Source organism: Brienomyrus brachyistius, chromosome 9, assembly GCF_023856365.1.
Source record: "Brienomyrus brachyistius isolate T26 chromosome 9, BBRACH_0.4, whole genome shotgun sequence".
Taxonomy (NCBI): Eukaryota; Metazoa; Chordata; class Actinopteri; order Osteoglossiformes; family Mormyridae; genus Brienomyrus; species Brienomyrus brachyistius.
Genome location: NC_064541.1, coordinates 14,329,535 through 14,351,582, shown reverse-complemented (window position 1 = coordinate 14,351,582; position 22,048 = coordinate 14,329,535). Strand labels below are relative to the sequence as shown.

General features: G+C 45.3%; 1 protein-coding gene across 1 annotated transcript; it reads right to left on the bottom strand.

Moving 5' to 3' along the window:
• Nucleotides 1-3,865: 3,865 nt before the first annotated feature.
• Nucleotides 3,866-7,059, bottom strand: pou3f2b (POU class 3 homeobox 2b). Its single transcript, XM_049025956.1, has one exon. It carries the CDS (start codon nucleotides 6,955-6,957, stop codon nucleotides 5,821-5,823), a length of 1,137 nt encoding a protein of 378 aa, XP_048881913.1. The 5' UTR covers nucleotides 6,958-7,059; the 3' UTR covers nucleotides 3,866-5,820.
• Nucleotides 7,060-22,048: the final 14,989 nt, after the last annotated feature.

The window sequence follows — 22,048 nt, the reverse complement described above, 5'->3', positions numbered from 1 at the left end:
ATTTGAAATGATTTTATTTGGCTTTATTTGCCTTGTGCAGAAGTACACTGGAATTCTTCTCCATATTGCATGTTTCTCTCCTTTGTGACACACACATGTATACTGTATATACACACCGAATGGGGGCAGAGCCTGGGGTCTGAGTGCGGGGTCATTATCTATCTATCTGTCTATCTGTCTGTCTTCCTCCCTCCCTCCTGCAATGCACTTAGTGACATTTGTTCTTGGAAAAGTGAAGAGTAAGTCAACTACTTACTAATCCAGAGCCCTGGTATTATTTTTGCAGGGGGGGTGAAGTAAGGGCCGGATGTGACAGTTCTACCGAGAACGTCGCTCATTTTCCCCGACTAAAAAACTCCTATAAACTAGGCCTTGCGCCTTCTGCCGGTGGTGTGGATTGGTTGGGGTGAGGAGTTCACACCCAGCCCATCGGAAGCCCAGCATAAAGCTCGCTGGCGTCGCTCATCCTGATTTTCCTGCAGACGCTTCTTTGGACAGCTGGAGTGCGAACCTGACGGTGTTTCAAATAAACGGGGAAGACAGGAGGTGCCGGCATTAAGGATGACAGCGGTCTGACGTCCCTGAGGATTTAAGGTATCAGGTGTGCCATCTGTTTGGTGATGCGGAGACAACGTCACGCGAGATACCGCCGGTATGCGCTGACAAGTAATGGGTATCCATGACGATGCCGGGTCATGTGACCTCTGTCACATGTGACACTGAGCCTTTTAGCCACAGGTCATTTTAGTACACGATTCCCAAGCATCCTACCTCAAGAAATACAGCATCTGCTTCCAAAGAGAATCCAGGGTCCCGGGACAGATACCCGGAGCATGATGTCGATGCCAGTCGTTCGACTGCCAATGTGGCTACTATAGGGCATGCCAGAGGTGTCCAGTGGCATTAGTAACTCAGCCGTGCAGGAAGGTTTGAGGGTGAGGATGGAGCCACAGCAACTGGCCCATGAACAGTCCTGGTGCACTGCTGCAAGGGTCTGGGTTCGAGACTCGTCTCACTTAACCCGCTGTCTCCCCAGAATCCCCCCAGCTGGCCCCATTTCTTCCTGCAAATGCACAGAATCCAGCTACATGTGGTTAGTCTGTGCAGGCATTTAGAATGAAAGCTGGAGCAGAGCATCTGGCTAAGTGATGGGGGCGTGGCTGTGCTTAGCTCAGGTGTAGCTGAATGGCTGTAGGGTGGGATGTGTGAGATGGGCAGGTCAGGTGTGTGTGCATTAGTTTTATATTACATTGCGGGGACCAAATGTCCCTAGGAATGAATGGAGAGTCCCCACATTACAAACCTGTGTGTGCGTGTGTGTGTGCGTGAATGATGTGTGAGTGTGCCCTGCGATGGGCTGGCAGGAAAATGGATGGATGGATGGAATTTTTGTTGGCTGTTTAAAGACTGTCCTATTACAAGTCTGTAACAAGAAAGATTGTTGGTGGAACGGTGTCAGGCAAACATAGTTCGTGCTGAAATATTCAAAGAAATATAGATTGTCACGTGTAATTGCTGGTAATCATACACCAATATCATGGATTATAAATATTAGTTTTTCATTTCTTTAATTGCGATGAGTCACGTGATTTTATACCTGGCCTGGTGTAAACTGCGTTTCTATCTGTATTTGTATCTGGTGTCACACCGGACTGAAGGCGCATCTGGTTTCTCTACATGTACAGAATCTTGATCAAGTGAATGTAGCGTGAGTCCAACAGAGCAAGGCTGCGTCCTATTTATCATGTGACTCATTCAATGGCAATGTTTGCTGAAGTATTCAACTGGGAAAGCTTAAGATACATTTAGTTAAGGTATGCTAAAGGTAGCGTGTTTGCAGTTACTTTGAACATAGATCGAGTTTCTGTTGGACGAATTCACAGAAATTCAACTGAGGTTTATTTTTGGTGGTGGTGGGGGGGGCGTAATTCGGATATTTCTGTTGTGAACATCACAAATATTTGTTGTTGTCATTGCTACTACTGCATGGGATAAATAAACCCGAGTTACCATTAGCGCAACTCATTTAAACGCGTTTAGCAAACTGAATGCCATTTAAGTTTATGCACTACGGTGCAAAAAAACATACGAATCCAGCCCCAGTAAACTGCCGATTGAAATTGCAGTTAAAGTGGTCTGTTGTGTATAATAATAAATCTCCATTTATCTGAGCTAATTTACCGTGATGTAACGTGCTGAAGATGTACGTCATATTTATTAGCTGGCGTTTTGTGCTCAGACCAGGAGATCGTGACATATTAATGTGAGACCGACCTGTTCTGGTGTCGCTAAAGACACAAAGCTTATTTATAGCTGCTGATAGGCGACTTGTCGCGATGGGACACGAAAAACGCGTTTTACCCGCTCAACCAGTCAATAACTAATTACACTAATGGGTTTTTAGTATCAACAAAACATTGAAAGAAAATATAGGTGAAGGACATGGAGAGAGCAATCGTAAAGCTTGACTTCCCCTAGAATGATTTTACGTAAGCCTACGCAAACTAATGGTAAATACGCGGACCAGGGCGTATTTGGCGGATTCGGGGGCTATCTGACATGCCAGTAAAATTACAAGAAGTCTACAATTGGCGTCATACGGATTTAATACGGATCTGGTCAGCTACGCAGAAACTGTATCAAACCTGATGCTGATATTAACCTATAATGTTTTACGTGTTTATATTTTGTTAGTGTAGATAATATCAATTCACTATTTTTAATTAAAATACCTTGAGACAAACAGCCTTGCTATCCCTTTAATCCACCGGCACTGATAAAAGGTCATAATCTTATCATGAAGAGATCTTCCCAAATAATATAATGCAGATAACCGAACTTACGACAGTGGGGCACAGCTGAAATATCTCTGAAATGACGAAAGATGTTCGGGTAGTCAAGTAGAGCGTGACAAATAAAGAGAACAGGCCCAGCAGTTTTTCTGAAAGTGTATGACAATGAAAAACAATCAAAATTTCTTAACATTTTATCGAATATATCCTGGCTCGACACATACTGCTTAATTTTAGCTGTACTTTTGGAAATATGCAAATTGGACTTTATTACATATCAATTTGATATTATATTGAATAATAAATTATTTAGATTGTTTGGGGTAATGGGCGCGCAATGAAATACAGTGTAATTTTACGTTAATTGTTAATTTTTCTAAACTACTGTCATTCAGGCCTTTCCAAAACTGATACATCATCCAGTATGTTTCAGTACAGGCTAGACCCTGATGTGTATTTTTAAAGATATTTCACTTGTGTTCCTGTTAACGGCGTATCGGCGAGACCCCGAAACAACTCACACGCGCAGTTTCCCTCGGTAGAGGGCGGTCTATGTGTCATCTTAAAGCCGCAGGGTAGGATGACCGTTTTAATACTAATTAGAATGACCCGTTGCGCGGAGTCATTGCAAGAGAACAGAAAACAAACTTCATGAATCCCGAAGGAAAGTACAGAAGTAACCGAAAAAACACACGGAGACCCTCTAATAGCCATTCACCATGCACACTCAACGCCGGCTAATTCTCAGGGGTAATATAAATATATCTGAAACAATTGTGGGAAATCGCATAAGCTGTTGGTTTAAAAATACCGCTGATAGCGAAATACAGTATTCCTCCATACACAAATGTAGTCATAACAGAATCATATGTAAGTCTGTTTTCGATAAATGGGCACTGGTCACGCAATTACTGCCTTTCCTTCAGTTCATATAGTTTTTATAGCATGAGATACAGGTATTTTTGCAATTCCATCCATCCATCCATCCATAACTGCTTATGAAGTAGCCTATACATGGTCAGTTTTGCAACTGGTAAACCAACTATTTAAAATTTTAAATTAAAAGACGCATGGATTTCTGTTGAAGAAAATACAAATATAAACCATGAATAGACCACTGTTGTAATGGGCAAAATCAGACGCGCAATCGTTCGTTTGTTTGAATAAATTCTTGCCGAAACATTAGCCTGTTGTTACCTCTGTGTCTGTTTTATTTCCCCGCAAGTTTATCCAAATCAAACAGAATGTGACAAACAGGAAAACAAAAAACGGAAAACATATCACAGTTTCTCAGGCAGTTAATTAGTCCATTAATTAAAGCTACTGATAGAGTGGGCACGGAGTCCATTTCGTTGGCTTATTGGTACCAAAAAGCAGGCAACTCCTAAACGATGTCACCACGTTTCTCTGGGCAGCATGTACACACACAGAATAATAAAACACCGTGTTTAAAGTCACATAAGTACAAAGAACAACGAAGGACGACTGTTGAATCTGCGTAACCTTCAAACACAAACTTTATCATTGCGTCTGCGAGCGACTGATTTTTAACTTCTAAGCGAGCTGGAAAAACAGCATGAAAAACGTGACCTTGCTTATTCCATATGAATGTGAAAAACGCGAAAAGCAATATTGATTCATGGTGCATTATTTATATATAAACCATACGACAGATTTCTGCTACGTCAATAAATTAATTTCGATCCAAATTAAAATGTATTGAAATAAGACGCACCTTATTAAAACTATAGGTGTTTGGGAGCTTATGTTGCTTATTTTTTTAAATAGAGTGAAACTCTAAGTTCGTTTTTAAGCTGTAGTCTACCCCAATAAAACACCCACATGTTTTATCTTCATATAATTTCTTAACAGCCGGCGACAATGACGGCCACTCAGCATGAACTCGAAAGACAAGGTCATAAACAACGAGACAATTAGTCTCCATAAAAGAACTCAGGTAAAACACCAGCAGCACCTCATATGGAGATATGAGTGTGACAAACAGTGAGCAATGTTCCTGCTTTAGGTTACTTTAAATAAAAGCATCATGTATTAAATGCAATACAAAGTTATGCAAAAATCATCTGAATAAAAAAATAATTTTAAACAGTTAAAACCTGTTTTGTTTTAGAAATCGTTTAAAGGAAAGCACTCCATTGTGAAGGAAACTGAACTGTGACATATTTACAGGTGAGCGGGGTGTTCTGTCAGACGTCTGAGGTGAAATATCGGTAAAAAGTGTCCGGTCTCAGTAGCCAGACAGCCCCTCCGTGCCCTTTCTGCAAGCTGCTGCTGTGCGTCTTTGTGTACTGCGCGCTCTGATGTCCTTAAATCGGGAACGCGCATCTGTTTCTCCTTGGTAACTCCGTACCAGGCTGTACATAAACATGAATTGTTTTAATGGAACATTGTCTAGCATGTATTGAATGGATTCAACTATTATTAAAATACTATGTAGTAGTAGTAGCAATAATAATAATAATAATAATAATAATAATAAATACGCGTGACTCATTATGTCTCGAGACGGACAAGTAACCAATACCATAGCCGACACTCAACCCTTCAGCTCCCGATGAGAAGGTAAAGATGGCGTTTAATTACTGAATACAATTCTTAGTCTTCGTCTATCATATCAAGGACATGGAAACTATCCAAAAATAATAGAAACCATTCAGTGTTTCTCTGTATTTTCTACAAAAGTCTTCTGGTTCCAGTAATGTTATTGTCAGTGTAACCCATAATGAGCTGGTTCCCCCAAAATGTGGGAGCACACTTTACGGAAGTGTCACAGTGCTGGGCGTGTACCGGAGAGTTTCTTCTCCGCTTTAAGGACAGTCCTTCCCCTCCCAGGCCTGCCGTCAGTGTTAATATACTCACTGCATCGCCTGCGGTTTCCGCCTGATGGGCCAAATATAAGTGCACAGTATCGCCCACAGCAGCCCGGTGCTTAGTAAGTAATTAGAGAGGAAACGAAAGGTTTCATAGTCAACAAAGTTCAAGACGTTCCGTTGCTGTTTCATTGAACTTATGTCTGGACCACGTGGTGAGGCGGCGTGTCCCCATATACGTCCTCTCCTCCTGGTACCGGTCCTCCGGGGGGCGTCATACGTTTCTCTTTCTGTCTTCGGTTACAAAACCAAACTCTCACCACTTCTTTTTCCAGCTGAAGACTGTCCGCCAGTGCGGTTATTTCTGATGCCGCGGGCTTTGGACACTTTAAGAAATGACTCTCCAATGCTCCTTTTACGCTTACCTCGATGGAAGTTCGTTTTTTCCTCTTCCTCCCCTGCGCCGCAATCTTGTCCAAGCTGGTGGGACTCCCAGAGGAGGAATCTGCCTCCTCCAACCACTTGTTTAGCAAAGGTTTCAGCTTACACATGTTCTTAAAACTGAGCTGCAAGGCCTCGAACCTGCAGATCGTAGTCTGTGAAAACACGTTTCCATAAAGGGTTCCCAAAGCCAGGCCGACGTCCGCCTGCGTGAAGCCCAGTTTGATTCTGCGCTGCTTGAACTGCTTGGCAAACTGCTCCAAGTCATCGGAGGTTGGTGTGTCTTCATCCGAGTGGTCGTGCTGGTGTTGCGGCGCCGGGTGGCCCTGGTCACTGATGAGCGGGCTGTGGTGGTCCTCCTCGGTGTCTCTCAGGGTGTGCCGGTGCATTGGCTGTCTGCTGCCGGTAACCAAGTCGTTGATGGGGAATCCGGACTGAGCATATATCAGACTCTGGCTATTATTAGTAGCCATGCTCTGTGTGTGAGAAGATGTGGTCGTTCTCCATCCTCTTGCGTTTAGATGGTTTCCGTGCTGCTGGTGTACCAGATGAGGGTGCCGCGGTTGGTGCTGCAGGCTGCTGGAACTGTGCAGTTCGTCCCTGGCGCTCTGCACGGCGGGCTTGACGTCTGGATCGCTGATGGTGCCGGAGGACCACGGGGCTCCTTCACCGTGTGACAGTGCGGCTATCCACTGATGTGCATGGCTGAGCGGGTGACTGTTAGCCTGCAGTGCGTAGTCACTTTGCAGCAGGCTCTGTCCATCTCTGTACGTCGTCGCTTGCTGCATGCTCCCCGGCTCAGAATGCGCGATAGACGCGCTGGAGGTGAGTATATTGTAATGATTAGACGCTGTAGTCGCCATGAGTCTCGGAACCAGACTGATCGCTCTCATTAAAGGAGCCGCGCATTTGACAGTTACTTTCAGCCACAGGCTGCCTGTAGGACCCTAGCCAAGTGGATGCAGACCCGAACACATGAGCTCCGCCCTACTGCGCTCTTTATTGGCTGCGGTGGTTGATGGATGCGGTTGTCCCTCGGAGCATCCAGTGCGTGGACCTCCTGAGATCCCCCCCCCCCCCAGGACTGCTTTGCCTGCCCCAGGAGAGTTCCCCTGTACAGCCGAAGCGCGACACGACAGCAGCAGGGAGAGCGATCGGAGGAAGCGTGCACATTAACTTTCACGAACAGTCGATGTAAATATCACGTTTAATTAGCCACCTTGCACTTTTGCCATCTACCTTGTGACGCGATAAGCGTTCGCTGCAAACTGATTTGACGTCGGGGGTTTGTGCAAAATATTTTATATTTGAAATACCATTACAGCTAGTGGTAATACGTTTCTTATGCCAGGGATTTGAGAGCTCACAATATATCCCAAAACAGACATTTCAGTTTTAGGTACGAAACCCCAGCCTTTACCCACCTCGCGATAGCAAGAGATGCCTAATGGAGAGAAAATTCAGAATTGCGTCACCTTCTTTATCTGAATTCAAAAGACTATAGCGTGGTGTGTTATGTGGCTGAATGGAAGTCAGAAAGATAGCAGTAGCTGTGAAGTAGGTGCTATTTCGTACAAAAGGGATCGTTTTTAATTCGTGCACGCGTGTATATATTTTAAAGAAATCTAACTATTTGAATGCATAGGGGTCTAAATCTCGCATAGTGTAAGTTTTTAATAATAGTACCCTTCGTCAATCGAAAGGTTTGCGTTTTAAATGTGACTTAATGTTAAAGGTAACGATGATCTTTGTTTTGTTTGATAAAAATTCATATATCATTTAAAATAATTTATGGATTAAGTTTTGCTATGTTATTTCCCAATGATTACGCCAAAAGTTAATTACACAACATGGATATGACGCACTTAAATTATAAAATAATGTTTTAAAGGAAAAAACGCTTCCAATCTCAAATGGGAATTCATTAATGTCCTCTTGATTGCGACAAAGTAAAAAAAAAACTTTATTAGTTTGGAATAGAAATGGAATTTAATAATAGGAAATTAATTTAAAAGCTATGAATACACGGGTTTTTTTTTAAAAGATAAATTAGACTGTTATTTTAGTAAACTGTAAATAACACAGATTTCCCTCTATTTCCAGCAGGCATGAAATATCAGATTCCAAGTGCATTAATGTCAACGGCATGATGGTATTCTGTACCAAGGTGTAAAACAAACTTGTACACAGACAGATGGAACCTGTGCGCCGGTTCTGTGGAGATCGCGTGTCGTGCTACGGCTTCTCTCGCATAAATTTGGTCTCGGTGAATGGAAAATAGATTTCGGGGTACAAATGGTGCCAAAACGACATTTAGCCAATGTTTGTGCCAAACCGTGTGTTTGTAAGTGGTGCCACAGATTCGCACTTCGTCAGATGCGTGAGACGCAAATCATCACACCAATGCGGTCTTTTAGTTGTTTGAGATTTTTAAATAATGAAACTCTGATTTTTTTTTTTTTTACAAAATACTTCTTTATCTGAAACACGTATAATAGACCAAACACTGACCTCGTACTCAAGAGCTACGCAAAAACACATCATTTCTCCTACTAGTAAGACCGTTAAATGATAAAAAATATTAAATGATGACATTTTTTTGCAGGTAGGCTATGTATAAATAGATACATGTGTATACAAGTCGTGCTAGGTATACAGTAAAGCTTTAGCTTATTTTAAAATTAGTCATGTAGTATTAGTAATAAGCCCCTCGTGTATATATTTTAGTTGGAAAGTGTTTTAGCGATGCGAAGGCTGACGGCAGAAACACGCTGTTCGGCTCCCTTTTCGGACGATGGTGCTGCTTTTCTTGCCATCCAGAATGATGCCACTTGAATGGAGGCGTTTTTAATGGTGGCGGACAGTTGCTATAGAGAGTGACAAACGAAACAACGCCGCTGCCGGCCCCTTTCGGAGATATCCAAAGGAGTATTTCCACGGTGCATGCTCCCAGAAGAAATGACAGAATGGGGGGTGGAAATGCACTGCAGACGACAGACTTCTGAATAAGTATTAGAAAAAAAATCTAAACTGGTTCCTTTGGAAATTATTGAGTTCGTTCTGATTTCAGGGCCTAACCGACGTCCCTATACTTATGATATAGTTCAATTAATTTAATGTTTAAGCTTATTATAAATCAGGATCTCGCATATAATTAATGACATGATTTTGAAAAGCGTGGAATGATGCATTTAAGAAACAGCTTGTTTGCAAACACAATAGTACTGGGCTAGTACTGCATCCTGGTGTACCATTTCCCAGCTCCATCCGTCTGCTTTTCGGTAACCCCTCTCCCAATAAGGGTGTCTGCGACTCCGAGGCAGCCCTGAGGTGAGGGGCAGCGGGGACCCCGGGCCGTGTCCCCGCACGTCGAGGTCAATGTAAAAATCACAAGGTCGCCCGAACAGCGCGTCTCTGGAATGTGGGCGAAACACAAGTAATAGGAGAAAACTCTTAGGACTCGGTAAAACGTTCATTCAGAAACACGATTGGACTGGAGGACGTATTGTAGCGTAAAATTCAACAGAACCGGGAGAAGGTATGGACACAAAAAGTGTCCATTTTCAAGAATTTCAAGATTAGGCAGTGTAAGGTCACTCTTGAAATTCCTACAAAATCTAGGTCTACAACAAACTTTATTATCGATTCAATTTTAAAATATATTCAAACTGCGTTCTAATGTGCTTTACTAGGATATACGCTATATTTAGGGCGGTACTTGTTATAAAGTTGAGAATCCAGGCACTTATTAAATGTACTGTCCTTTTTTGTAACTTGCACAGTTTATGGTGTTCAGTGTGTACGAGCGGGTATAGAAGATGGATGGATGATCAGTTGGACGATCGATTATTTCTTAATATATTCCATTCTGACGTTTGCTTTCTATTTAAAATCCAAAAGATCATTTTAAAAACGTTTCAAACGTCTGAATGTTAAGTTAGTGCACAAGTGTGTGGCGGCATAAAATACACTTGTTAAAAATACGAGATTCAATAATCATACAAAATAACTAAGTAACCTCATATCATACCGAGCATGTAAAAGTTAAGCAGCTGAAGACGCAATTAGTATATTTTCTATTAAATATAATAAAATGTATTATATTACACTCATAACACACGAGATTCAGCCCCAAAGTTGTAATAGTTGAAAGAAATTGCTGGATTAGCTCGCACCATATTTCACCAACATTGCAGTCGCCTAACCATAAATCGTTTAAATCAAAAGAACATTTGTGGCAATTATGACGGTAATGCGGTGCATTACCACGTCGCCACAGAGGCTTAAACAGTCGTGTTAAGAGAGGAGCAAAGCGTATTAGTTTAATAGCGTAATATGCAAACTACGGGCCGACCAATTACGTGGCTTAATAGCGCATAAACGATCGGAATCTCCTTATTTGGCCTACGAGGTCTGTGCTAATTCGCCACACGACCTGCATTCACTTACAGTCAAGTTGCCGTCCCCCGGTTCAAAAGCCAGTGCCAGACTGCTTTTAAATGAATACAAATTAATGACGCAGAATCTGAGCGTTAAATTAACCGTAATTATATGAGTCGCATGCTGTAAAGACAATTTTGGATGTTTTAATTAGGTTACTGACTCGACGGGCATAGAGGACGCTAACTTCACTGAAATTTACATGCAAAAGCACGGTCATGTTGAAGGAGACTTCACTTCGGACCACTATATATTTATTTTCCTAAAATTTGTATAGTTTTGGCGCTAATAGAAGTTTAATTCTTGCATTTCTCTGTGTAAAATCAGTGATTGTGCATTAGTAGGTTTGCATCGTCGTTTAACGGTATCAGAAGTAGGGCCATGGTGCAGGCTGAATTTTCACGTGAGCAGAAAAGAAGTTCTTCTTAACTCAGTCGCTGCCAAAACTAGTTTTGGACTGTGACCTAATTAGGACTTGAAATAGGCTCCTCTTTATCCATTAGGGAGTTTGGTGGGACTTCATCTAAGAAACAGGACAAGTGTTTCTGTGTATAATGTCATTCACCACTAACACTCACATTTCTGTATGGTTTTACATTCTTTCAGTGTTCATATACCTCTTGTTGCTGTAGTTTTCTTGCAGTTGTTACTGGCTACTCATCGGAAGCTTGGAGTAGCAGCTCTTATACGTTGCTTTTAATGAAAGTACCTACCGAAATAAATATATTTAAGTGTGAACAAATTATTGAGCATCGCTGTGGTCCTCAGGTCATGGCCTCTGCAAAGGTACAGGTGGGAATTATTGACCTGTCCATGGTGCACGATAACTCCCCTGCCACTGTGTTCTGAAGCTTCAAGATTTATCTAACCATTACTTCAGGCGTCTTTTTAGAAAGCTAGTTCACATTGCTGTGATAAAACAATCCCAGGAATTACCTGCTGTGAAATTCTAAGAATGCTCATATAATGGAGAACAGCTCATCTGACCAGACCAAAGCGAGCACTGGACTCCGCACTCTGATCCTCTAACACGGTGCATTATCATCTTCATCCTGCCGCTTTGTGATCCGTCCTGCTCGTCTCCCTCAGAAGAGCCTCGCACATCCTGGTGAGAGCAGTGACACATGACGGTGACAAAGATCCGCTAAGATAGTCTTCCTCGGCTGAAGAGGGTGATGCAGCGCGTGCCATGAGCTTTTAATGGGGTATTCTGGCAACGTCTTCATGTTCATTGTTAGACTGGGGGACAAAACCGTCAAATATAAGCCGGGGCTTCAAGGGACACCTGTTAGCATGCTAATGCAAATGCAAAACCTTGAAACAACTTGTGTCCCCCTGCTGATCCAAGAACAGCCAAAATAAGTATATTTGTAAACTGCGAACTAAATAGTGGGCATTTTTCATCATAGCATGTCCTTTCAGCAAATGATGGTGCGGTGACTCTTGTGACTGCCAAAGTCACCAAGGAGGAGGTGCTGGAAATTAACATGATGATGAGATCTTGTCATCTGCGACCTTGTGGGCTGGGGGTGTGCCTCTGTGACATTACTGGTGCCATACAGTGCAGGAGACTGGGAGGGTGGGCAGTGATGAAACCCGGGGGCTGTTTGTTGAGGCGCCCAAACTGCAGCATGCTGAATTCGGCACTGTCCAGTTAGTCACATGGTGTTAGTCACAGGCATGCCCTCATGATTTTGAAGGCATTTACATCTTACTCATTTATCTTTTACTCAAAAGCAACTCACAGTAGAGGGAAGTGTTACAATTTATGTGGGCACCCAGGGATTCGAACCCACAACCATTGCTTGGTTGATACAATATGCTCATCAGCCTAGGGTAATGCTGGCTCGGCGATCGCCGAGTTATGCCTCGCTGTAGCCTTTCTAGCGCAAAACTATCTGTGTGTTTTTACCAATGGATGTAGAGGGTGATCCTGTCTCTCTCAAGCATTGTTTTTGGTGGTCTTGGGGGGGGGTCATGATCGTTTTCATCACACAGTCTGTTCAGCTGTCAGTACTCTGGTCTCCTGGCATGACAGTGAGTGTTGGAAGAGCTACCATTTGCTCCTTTAGTAATAGGAAAGAACACACCAACAACCTGTAATATCACTGAAGAAATATATTTTATGCAAAAAAAAAAAAAAAATTCTTATTTAATTTCTCTAAGGAAACACTGCGTCTTTGCCTACGAAATGAAGCTGTATATATTTAAATTCCACGAACAGGGCCCTCTGCTGATCCCCTTGGCCTGTTTTTGCATTCTGTGCATGTAAATTTGATAATTAAACGTCAAGGCTATACCACCGTGGGAGGGATCATGCCCCGAGGCAGAGACACATCGTTAGCAGTAATGGATATAAAGTATCAGTGGCACTTGAGTTTGGTTTGTCTTTTATAACTATCAATTAAGCCGACCGTGAGCGTCATCACCCCATCCTGCGCTCTGCAGCGGACAGGTTCAAACTGGGGTTTCCGCTGGTCCCAGCACAGTGACCACCCTCCCAACAAAAGACTGGGCTGTGGGAGCCAGTCACAAATATCCCACAAACCAGCAAGCTTTAAAATGTAACTTGAAATAATTTTTCCCTTCGAAGAAGTTGATACAGTCATGTAACAGGACACAGTAATGTCTGCTTCCTCATACGATAAGCTGCACACCTAAAAACATAGATGATTTGCCTGTAACCTGAAGCACTTTAATTCCGTAGGATGGTTCTTGATATGTAAGTCCGAATAGAGCTTAACTGGTGTGACACGACCCTAAGCTGCCCTGTCAGGTACGAGTGACACTTACACCCTCAGGGCCAGTGACTGCCAGGTCTCCGCAAAGGGAGTGGCGACCATGTTGTAGTGCCGGCCAGTGATGTCGTTAAGATGGAGACAGTTCTTGAGTGACAATCAGTGCCTAAGGTGTACAGTTGATGTACGCTTTTATACCAAAAGCCATTATTTTTGTTTTATGAGCCAAAAAACATTTATTAATGGAACTACTTCCTTCCACCTTTAATTAAACATTTCTGTTTAGTTCACGTTAATTTGAAATTGTGTTCTACTTCTAAAAGTTTAACTACTGTTAGAGTTAATGATTATAACAGCTTACAGTGTGCAAACATATTGTAGCTTGGTGAGAGCAAAGCCTATCCGTCCAAGTTGAATCGCTTCATCCTTTCTTTCCCAGGAATCTCTGAGATGCTGCTTCCTTCATGTTGTCCACGGCGTCCATGTGGGGAATCTCTGCCTTTTCCGGATTCACGCTCGTTTAGGGACCCCATCGGCAGAAGAGACCCCAAGGCTATGTCAGCCCAATGGCACTGAGGGATCATGGGACACTCACTGGATGTGCAGACACAGTGTCACAAGGGAGGCGCTGAGGAGGGCTAGTCCCCCCACCCCAAAAAATAATCATCCAGAAATGCCAAAAATTAATGATTAAGACTGTGTAACTGTTACTATCGCCACCCCCAGATGGAATCCTGGTAATATCACAGCTCCCCCGCCCCCTCCACCCCAGAACACCATTTTACCTTGTGCTGTGCCCTTTTGCACTTTGTGTGAGTCACCTTCACACCTCAGACTCATCCTCAGAGGCTCTTACACAAACACACTCCCAGACCTAGAGACACATCATATACCCCACAAACAAATCAATAGGGAAACCGCAGTTCCTGCATGACAAACATGCTGATTCAGTCTTGAGTTTATATTTGCGTGTGTGTGGCCTAAACTTCTCTCCCTTGGGGACAGAGCCCCGCCCCCTTTCTAGTCACACGTCACCTGACCAATCAGAGCTCTGCTGAGAGTAAAATATTTGCATTCACGTATTTCGGCTGCGGTGAGTCCTGACCAGCGTGACCACGAAACAACGAACCACTGCATGATGGCAAAATGTCCACTAGGAGGCGGACAGGCTAAAAACTCTTGGGATTGTGGGGGTGGGATGGCTATAGCCCCCACCCTGAGTATGGTTTAGGGAAGACTGATGCTTGAGCCATAATGACTTCTGTAGCATCTGATTGCCTGACATTGTGATTCTGAGTAATAGTCTGTAATTTTGTGCATTTTTTGTTTAAATCACCGTAGCGTTATCTGTCCGGAACAAGTAGGCCGACCTGGTTGAATAGCACCTCTTCAGATGGGCCTCTAATTAGAACTGGCCCCTTTTCACACTGCTTTTACCGCTGTTGTTAGCGGACATTAAAGCCTGGTGCCGCTGTCTCGTTCCGACCAGCTGGCGGCCACTTTGAGAATAGAAGCAAAAAGCCTTCCATGGGTGAGACTCCATCGCTTCTTCCGTTGGCTGTTCCTGCGCTGCTCATGGTCTCCTGAAGCCCTCAGCTAGCATCACCCTCCTGGCGTTGGGAGTCACACCGGGGTTTACGGCTCCGGACACGAGGTCCAGCCTCACCTAGTGCTGAAAACACTCAATGATGCATTATCTGGTACCCCACTAAGGATATCGCTTCCCAGCAGCTTTTTATAAAAGGCTTTCTGTTGTCAGCCAGCATTTGCGTTTGACCTTTCCTATGCCCGCAGGATTCTATGCACTCGTATCAGGTCCCTTGCTTATTACTTTTACTGAAGGCTGGAGACATTTAATTCTGCTAACGTGTTCATCTCAAAGAGCTGGAATCGCTCTCAATCTAACATGACATCATCAGGTGACCGATGACAGCCCCACCCACTCAGACGGGCTCCGGGTTCTACAACGTACACATTTCTGATTCACTGAGTGCCGTAAAGGAAATTTTACAATTGGTAAAAATCTGCGGCCTCCTACATGCTTGGTTTAATTCTTGGCTTCCTTGCTGTCTATCCCATCTCTAATTTCTACAGTTAAAGATCTGGGTCACCCATCACCTTTTTTTCCATCCTCCTTTCATTCTTACTAAGTTATACCACATATGTCCAGGATTAGCTTCGCTCATTAGATAAAGTCATTATGAGCCATTGACAGTTGATAAGTATGGCTGCCCATCTCCTTTAATCTGTTATTAAACTCAAACTGGCACATCTGAAGTGCTGCTTTTTGGAAAATAGTTTTCCATTACACCACTCATTTGTAAACATTAAGCCAAACTGGTCAAACCCTTGGCAGTCTCAGAGTTTATCAGTACGAGATTTTCCCAAACGATTTCCTCCATCCTGAAGACAAATGTTACTTTTGGGCTGTTGTCAGTGAAAACGATTGATTGTTCAGACGTAATTGTGGTGGTACCTCCTTATGATGTGGGACAGGTTTGTCCGCTACATTGAGATTCTCTCGCTCTAACTCCTTCTAGATGAGGTCTTGAGGAGACGCTGGGTCTCTGGAACCTCCAGAGGTGGAGGGCTAGACTACACCCTTTGGAGATGCTCCCTGAAAGCGAGAGCATGGATGAACATCCTTCTGTCAGCTCAAACGTCATAAAAATAAAAGGCAAATTTAATTAGGCTGGGACAGGCCAAACATGAGACGAATTTTATCGGATTTGAAATAAAAGAATGATGACAATACAGCTTGTTTTATTATGCAGGCTATTCAATTTATGGAAGAAGCCATTTTATTTTAAATAAATCACATCTATTACTTAACCCTCAATCATTTCAATTGCATTAAACCCCAGAAAAGAGTACATTTACATAAGCACAGGAGTGGCCCTCATGCACAAGCTTACAGGAATGTCATAATAATGTGGACGTCTGTGTGATCAGGCTGCCGCAGGAAAGATGTAACTTTGGTCAGCTGGCTGGTGTGAGACGTCCAAGACTCGTCCACAGATTCATTTATATTCACGCGACGGCTTTATTACCCTGTAAATAGTCTGTAGGGTTTGCAAACTACCCCAGCGCTTTTGATGTAGCTAATTTTAGGTTCATGATGTAATAATATAGATTTGCCGTGAGATTTCTTGTGTGAGTGTGAGCGTCTGAAAGCGTGAGTGTCACACCAGATGGGTGAGTGTTGGTGACCCTGCGAAGCCCCTCATGCCCTGGAGGGGGCACTGTGGGTCAAAGGTCCCACAGATCCAGACAGTCCCCCTTATGGGCCCTTCTTACACTGGGCCCTGCAGGGTGTTTATCCAGAGCAATTCATATTAAGTAACTTAAAGGTGGGGGGTAATCACCCTCAGAAGCTGTGACCGGCAAAAGGTGATGGCAATAAGAATGTATTGAAATCAGGGTTACTGCTGCTTTTCGGACCTTTTTTTGTGTGTCTGAAATAAATTAACCCAGAGAGGTAACGGCTCGGGGCTGGGGACGCCACTTGAACATTGAGTGCCTTCCCGCTGCAGGGACCCTCCCTCATCAGCGCACCGTCTTCAGGGTCCAGTTCCCGAGGCCGTCGGGTTGGGCGTCGTAGGGGTGCGGCGCCAGCAGACGGGCTACACGGAGAGATAGCGGCGGCACACGCTGGAGGCATTCGCGGGAGATACAGGAGGGAGAGCCCCTCCCCCCACCAGCATGCTGACGCCGCTTTCTGTCCCACTGCATCTGTCCGGCTGGATCCCACACTGATCCAAGATGCAGGGAAAGTTCAAAATCCAGCTGATCGCTCCCGATGTGGGGCAGATCGCAGCCCCCCCCCCCGTCGCTACAGGGCAGCTCGACTCGGCAGAGCCGTCATCGTCAGCCTCCCTCTGTCTCCCTCTCTGACACAGTGACGGCTCTGCTCACATCCACTGGGCTGTGACACACATGTTATCAGAGCTCCCTCAGTTACTGTTCAGACAGGGAACCAAGGGCCTGTTGCAGCGCGAGGCCGGCGTCCGGGAGCACAAAGCTGTACCAGGGAAGGAGAGAGCGAGCAAGGTGAGAAATCCCTTTAACTTACAGGAAGCTGAGTGCTGACCTTCTGACCCCACAATGCACCAATCATGTCCATCTGCCAGTCATTTCAAGATAACTGACCAACACATTTACTAACAAAAACTACTGCTGTTGTACAAAATTTTGCTTAAATCTTCCAAAATATGAAACAATTACTACTTGAAAGTCCATCGAACTACAGCATGGAACACACTCTGGGCGGGGTGTTGGTCGTTCACTGGGTACAGAGCCGCGGTAACCCACCCACACTTAACCCCTCCCCTTTCCAGGAATAATCCCCTTGGCTCTCATTACCTATAAACTCCGCCCCTCTGTAGCTAATCCCTCCCACATGCACAGCTAACCCCTCCCCTTCTCAGTGACAATCCCCTTGCCTCGCAGTACTGACCCACCCCCCCCCCCCTGCAGTTAACCCCTCTCCAGATCACTGCCTTCGCTGTAATCGTCTGGGGGCCCTTTTGCTCCGCATGTCCTAACCACCCGCTTGCCCCAGAAGGCTCATTCCTCATCGTTATTCACGCCATCTGGATTCAGCGGAGGGAGAGACTGTCTCAGGCCAATTAGAGCAGCCCCAGACTCCTCGGCGGCTGGGTTTAGAACCCGGGAAGCGCGGCTGGCCTGTTAAATGCGTCGGCGTGCAGGTTTCGGTCCACGCTCCAGACAGGCTTTGGCAGCAGGGTAGGCCTCTGCTCACCCCCTCGTCCTCCTACAGTGGTACATTCTATTCATTCCCACTGAAAGTCTCTCTAAAGAGCCACTCAAGCTGCACTAAACAGCTGTGGGTGAGGTCATTTTCCCAGGAGCTCCGTTTGCAGGACAGCGGAGCTGGCAGGGCCGTGACAAGGGCACCATCTGTTCATGCTAATCAGGCTGGTGACACTTTCCATGGTACCAACCGAGCTTCGTTAAACAGAAAAAGAATGTGCCAGCAGACTGCAACCTGATAGGCTGGCTGCCCGTCCAATGGCGTTCATGGGATCCCTGGCCTCCTCACATCTGTTCTTCAATCCTACGGAGGCCACCCCCCACACACACCCCCCACCACATACACGCACACGATTCAGCTGCTGGCAACACAAACGAGGCTTTAGCCAGATCCAACCTGTCACCTGACCTCAAACTGCAGCTTCTTCTTCAAAGCACTCCAGAGTGGAGAGAAACTTGGGTTAAGGAAGCTGCCATGTTGTGACACTTCAGCACACTTGAGTTTGTAAAATTAATTTAGTAAATGCTTTTACCCAAAGCGATGTAAAACTGACAAGGCAGGGCCACCAGTTAAGGGCCTCGCTCAAGGGCCCAGCAGTAAAATCACTCCGCCGACCCTGGGATTTGAACCAGCAACCTTTCGATCACAAAACCAACACCCTGTCCAGCTGAGCCAAGCACCGACCTTGATAATCCCCTTTTCTTTAACAGATTAATACAGTGTTTCCCAATCCAGCCCCCAGGGATCCACAGACATCCTTGGGAGGGAGCAAAAATATGAACTGCTTGGCAGGGATCTCAGAGGGAGCAAAAACATGGACTGCCTGTGGGTCCCCAAGGAGCAGATTGGGAAACACTGGACTAACAGATTTATAATTCTGAACGGGACCAATGGCAGCTTGACTTCAGGTCGCTGGCAGATCTTACAGGACCGAGGAGGAGTTTGTTTATGGAGCATATCCACGGTGCCACATTCTCACTGTCATGGAAACAGACGAACATGAGCGTGGAATGAGGCGCCCAGGGGCAGCCAGGAGACCTGATGGCAGCGTTCGGCACTCGGCCCACAGAGGGAGCCACATTCTCCGCTTCTCCGTCTGCATCTGTGGTCCCTCAGCTGTCAAACCACACCTGTAATTACGGCTCCATTAGCAGAGACCGGCTGCGGCCTCATTTCATTGGGCTGTTCAGGAACGGGACGGGGGAGGGGCGGTTGTTTTTGTGCAGGAATCCGCCACAACACAAGCTCCCCCTTCCACAGCTGCAGTCTTATCTAACACCAGTGTGCACAGGCCTCAGTGTGCAGCCCTGGTCAACCTGCGCAGATACACCATACCAGACGTGCTGCACACCACAGCAACCGGTCCATCTACACAGATGCAGCACCTGTCACACGGCCAGCACTCTCTGTTGCAATAGCGTAATAGAGATTTACTTCATCCTCAGCGAACTGAGTGACACGGGACACCATGGGACGCCGCCCAGGTGCTGCCGTCGCTCCGCGCTCGTTCGCTCAGATCAGAAGGCATCGCGCCGTCAAAAGCGGTAACCATGACGACCCGAACAGCGGCTCACGGGGGACCTGAAGCTGAAAGAAAACGATGGGGAAGGAGTCCTCGAAACCTGCCGGCGTCAGGGGCCCCATCTGTGGCGTGCGGTTGGTACCGCACCACGGCGCTCTGCTCTGCCATCGCCATGCTCGCCTGTCGCTACGGCCCTGAACGCCACTCACTGCAGAGGGAATGTCCGTGTAAGGCATGTAGGGTCTGTTTGTCTTCACAGGCACAGGTCTGAGCATGTGCACACGCACGCACACACACACATACACGCACACACACACACCCTCCCTTCTCCCTGCTGACTGCGACAACATTGGTAGTCATTTGCATTCTTAATTGGTTTCTAATGCACTTTTAATTAGCATAACACCCTAATTAATTATTTGATACAAAACAAAAGACAGTGGATGTAAACACTTTGAAGCGTTTTATAAAGTGGACATATTTCCTGGGACACCCACACTCCTGATAACAGCCCCTCCCCCCATTGCCTCTTCATAAACTGTGACCAGACTACTAGGGGCACAGCTACATGCAGCATGTGTGTTGGTCAAACACACACAGACATAGAGTTTTCATCTGTATGTAACCTGATTTCACTCAGCTAGCTGTGCTGCTGAGGGCTGCAGACTCGTGTGCTGTGTCATCAGATCGTATAACTGCACACAGTCCAAGCAGGGCTGCATGATGGGCTCCCACACCTGCAGGGCTTGGGATTCAAATCTCAGCCATGCGCTGTGTGCATGTGTGTGTGTGGTGGGTCATGTACATACTACGTACATTTAACAGATTAACAGGTTTTTATCATATTTAGTCTGAACAAAACTCATTTTTTTTTCAGTCCCCACAAAGGGAAACTCGGCTTTAAAAAAAAATCTATGATGGCAATCAAAAAACTAAAAATGCCAATGTATCTTGTTTGGTTACTTATAGGGATGGGTTAGGGATCAAGGGGTTTTTCCCCATAGAAATGATTGGAGAGTCCCTGTGTTACCCAGACTTCCTGCCGCAGCCAGAGGACATGCATTGAGACTAACTGGCATCTGCAAATTGCCCATGGTGTATGACTGAGTGGGAATGTGGGCGTGGGCTTGCCCTGTAATGCCCTGTCATCCCATCCAAGACATACCCTGCGGCGCAGACCAGGATAAGTAACTGGAAGGACCTAACCATCTAGACCCAGCAAACCAAAGGTTCTCAGAGTGTGGGACCATACAATGCAGGACTATGAAGCTGGGACAGATGGTATGATGCCAACAAGTAGTGCAATCTCAGGTTGGGCTGTGGGATGCGTATAATACCTGTCATGAATGTGGTGTCCAGCACCATCTGTAGACCAGTCAGGATCCACAGGGTTTGGGATCTTGGTAGTTGCAGCTATTAGGTGCTGGATGTCTTTCCATGTTCGGTCAGGGCTACAAAGCATGATGGGTAAATGAGGGGGTAATGTATTGACAATGGGCAATAATAGCAGAACATACAAGATCAGACTGCTTGGAATCAGAGACAACAGCACTCCTGAGTCACACCTGGAGTCAGAATCAACAGCACTCTCGAGTCACATCTGGAGTCAGCGACAACAGCACTCCCAAGTCACAGCTGAAGACAGAGACAATAGCACTCCCGAGTCACAGCTGCAGTGACAGACAACAGCATTTTCGAATCATGCCTGGAGTCAGAGTCAACAGCACTCCTGAGTCACAGATGCAGTTAGAGACGACAGCACTCCTGAGTCACACCTGGAGTCAGAATCAACAGCATTGCAGAGTCACGGTTGCAGTTAGAGACAACAGCACTCTCGAGTCACACCTGGAGTCAGAGACAACAAGACTCCCGAGTCACGTCTGGAATTTGAGACAACAGCACTCCTGAGTCACACCTGCAGTCAGTGACAACAGCATTTCCAAGTCACAGTTGGAGAAAATATCACTCCTGAAAACTGGCAGTGAGCTCAGAGGAAATTCACAAGCCATCATTCGAAAGTTGTTAACCAAACATCTAATCAGATTACATATTAAATAAAAATGCATAATAATAGTTATAAAAAAGAAAATATCCAGAAAAAAATAATCTTTAAGGAAGCTTTCACTGTGGCTTTATGATTTATAATAAACTGGAACATTATGATTTAGTGTAAGTGAGATTCTGTCCTACAATCCATAGCAAAAACACTGAGAAGATCAACCGTGACTCAAAACGTAGACCATGTGGTGTAGATAACTAATCAGCTCCGCCAGGAGAGGAGAGGATAATTCTCCTCCTGTAAGGGGAGGCTGGGGCTGACGAAAAGAGTAATCAAAAGGCCAGGGGTCCATTTAATGAATGAAAGGGCGAGAGTGACACAGGGAGCCGTGAGGAGAGCCTTTGTGCACGGAGGGAGAGACCCATTGTTGGATCTCTGGTGGCCTATTCAGGGCGTCCAAATTGAGCACGCCAAAGAATTCCAGGAATGTGGGCGCGCAATGTGGTCAAAA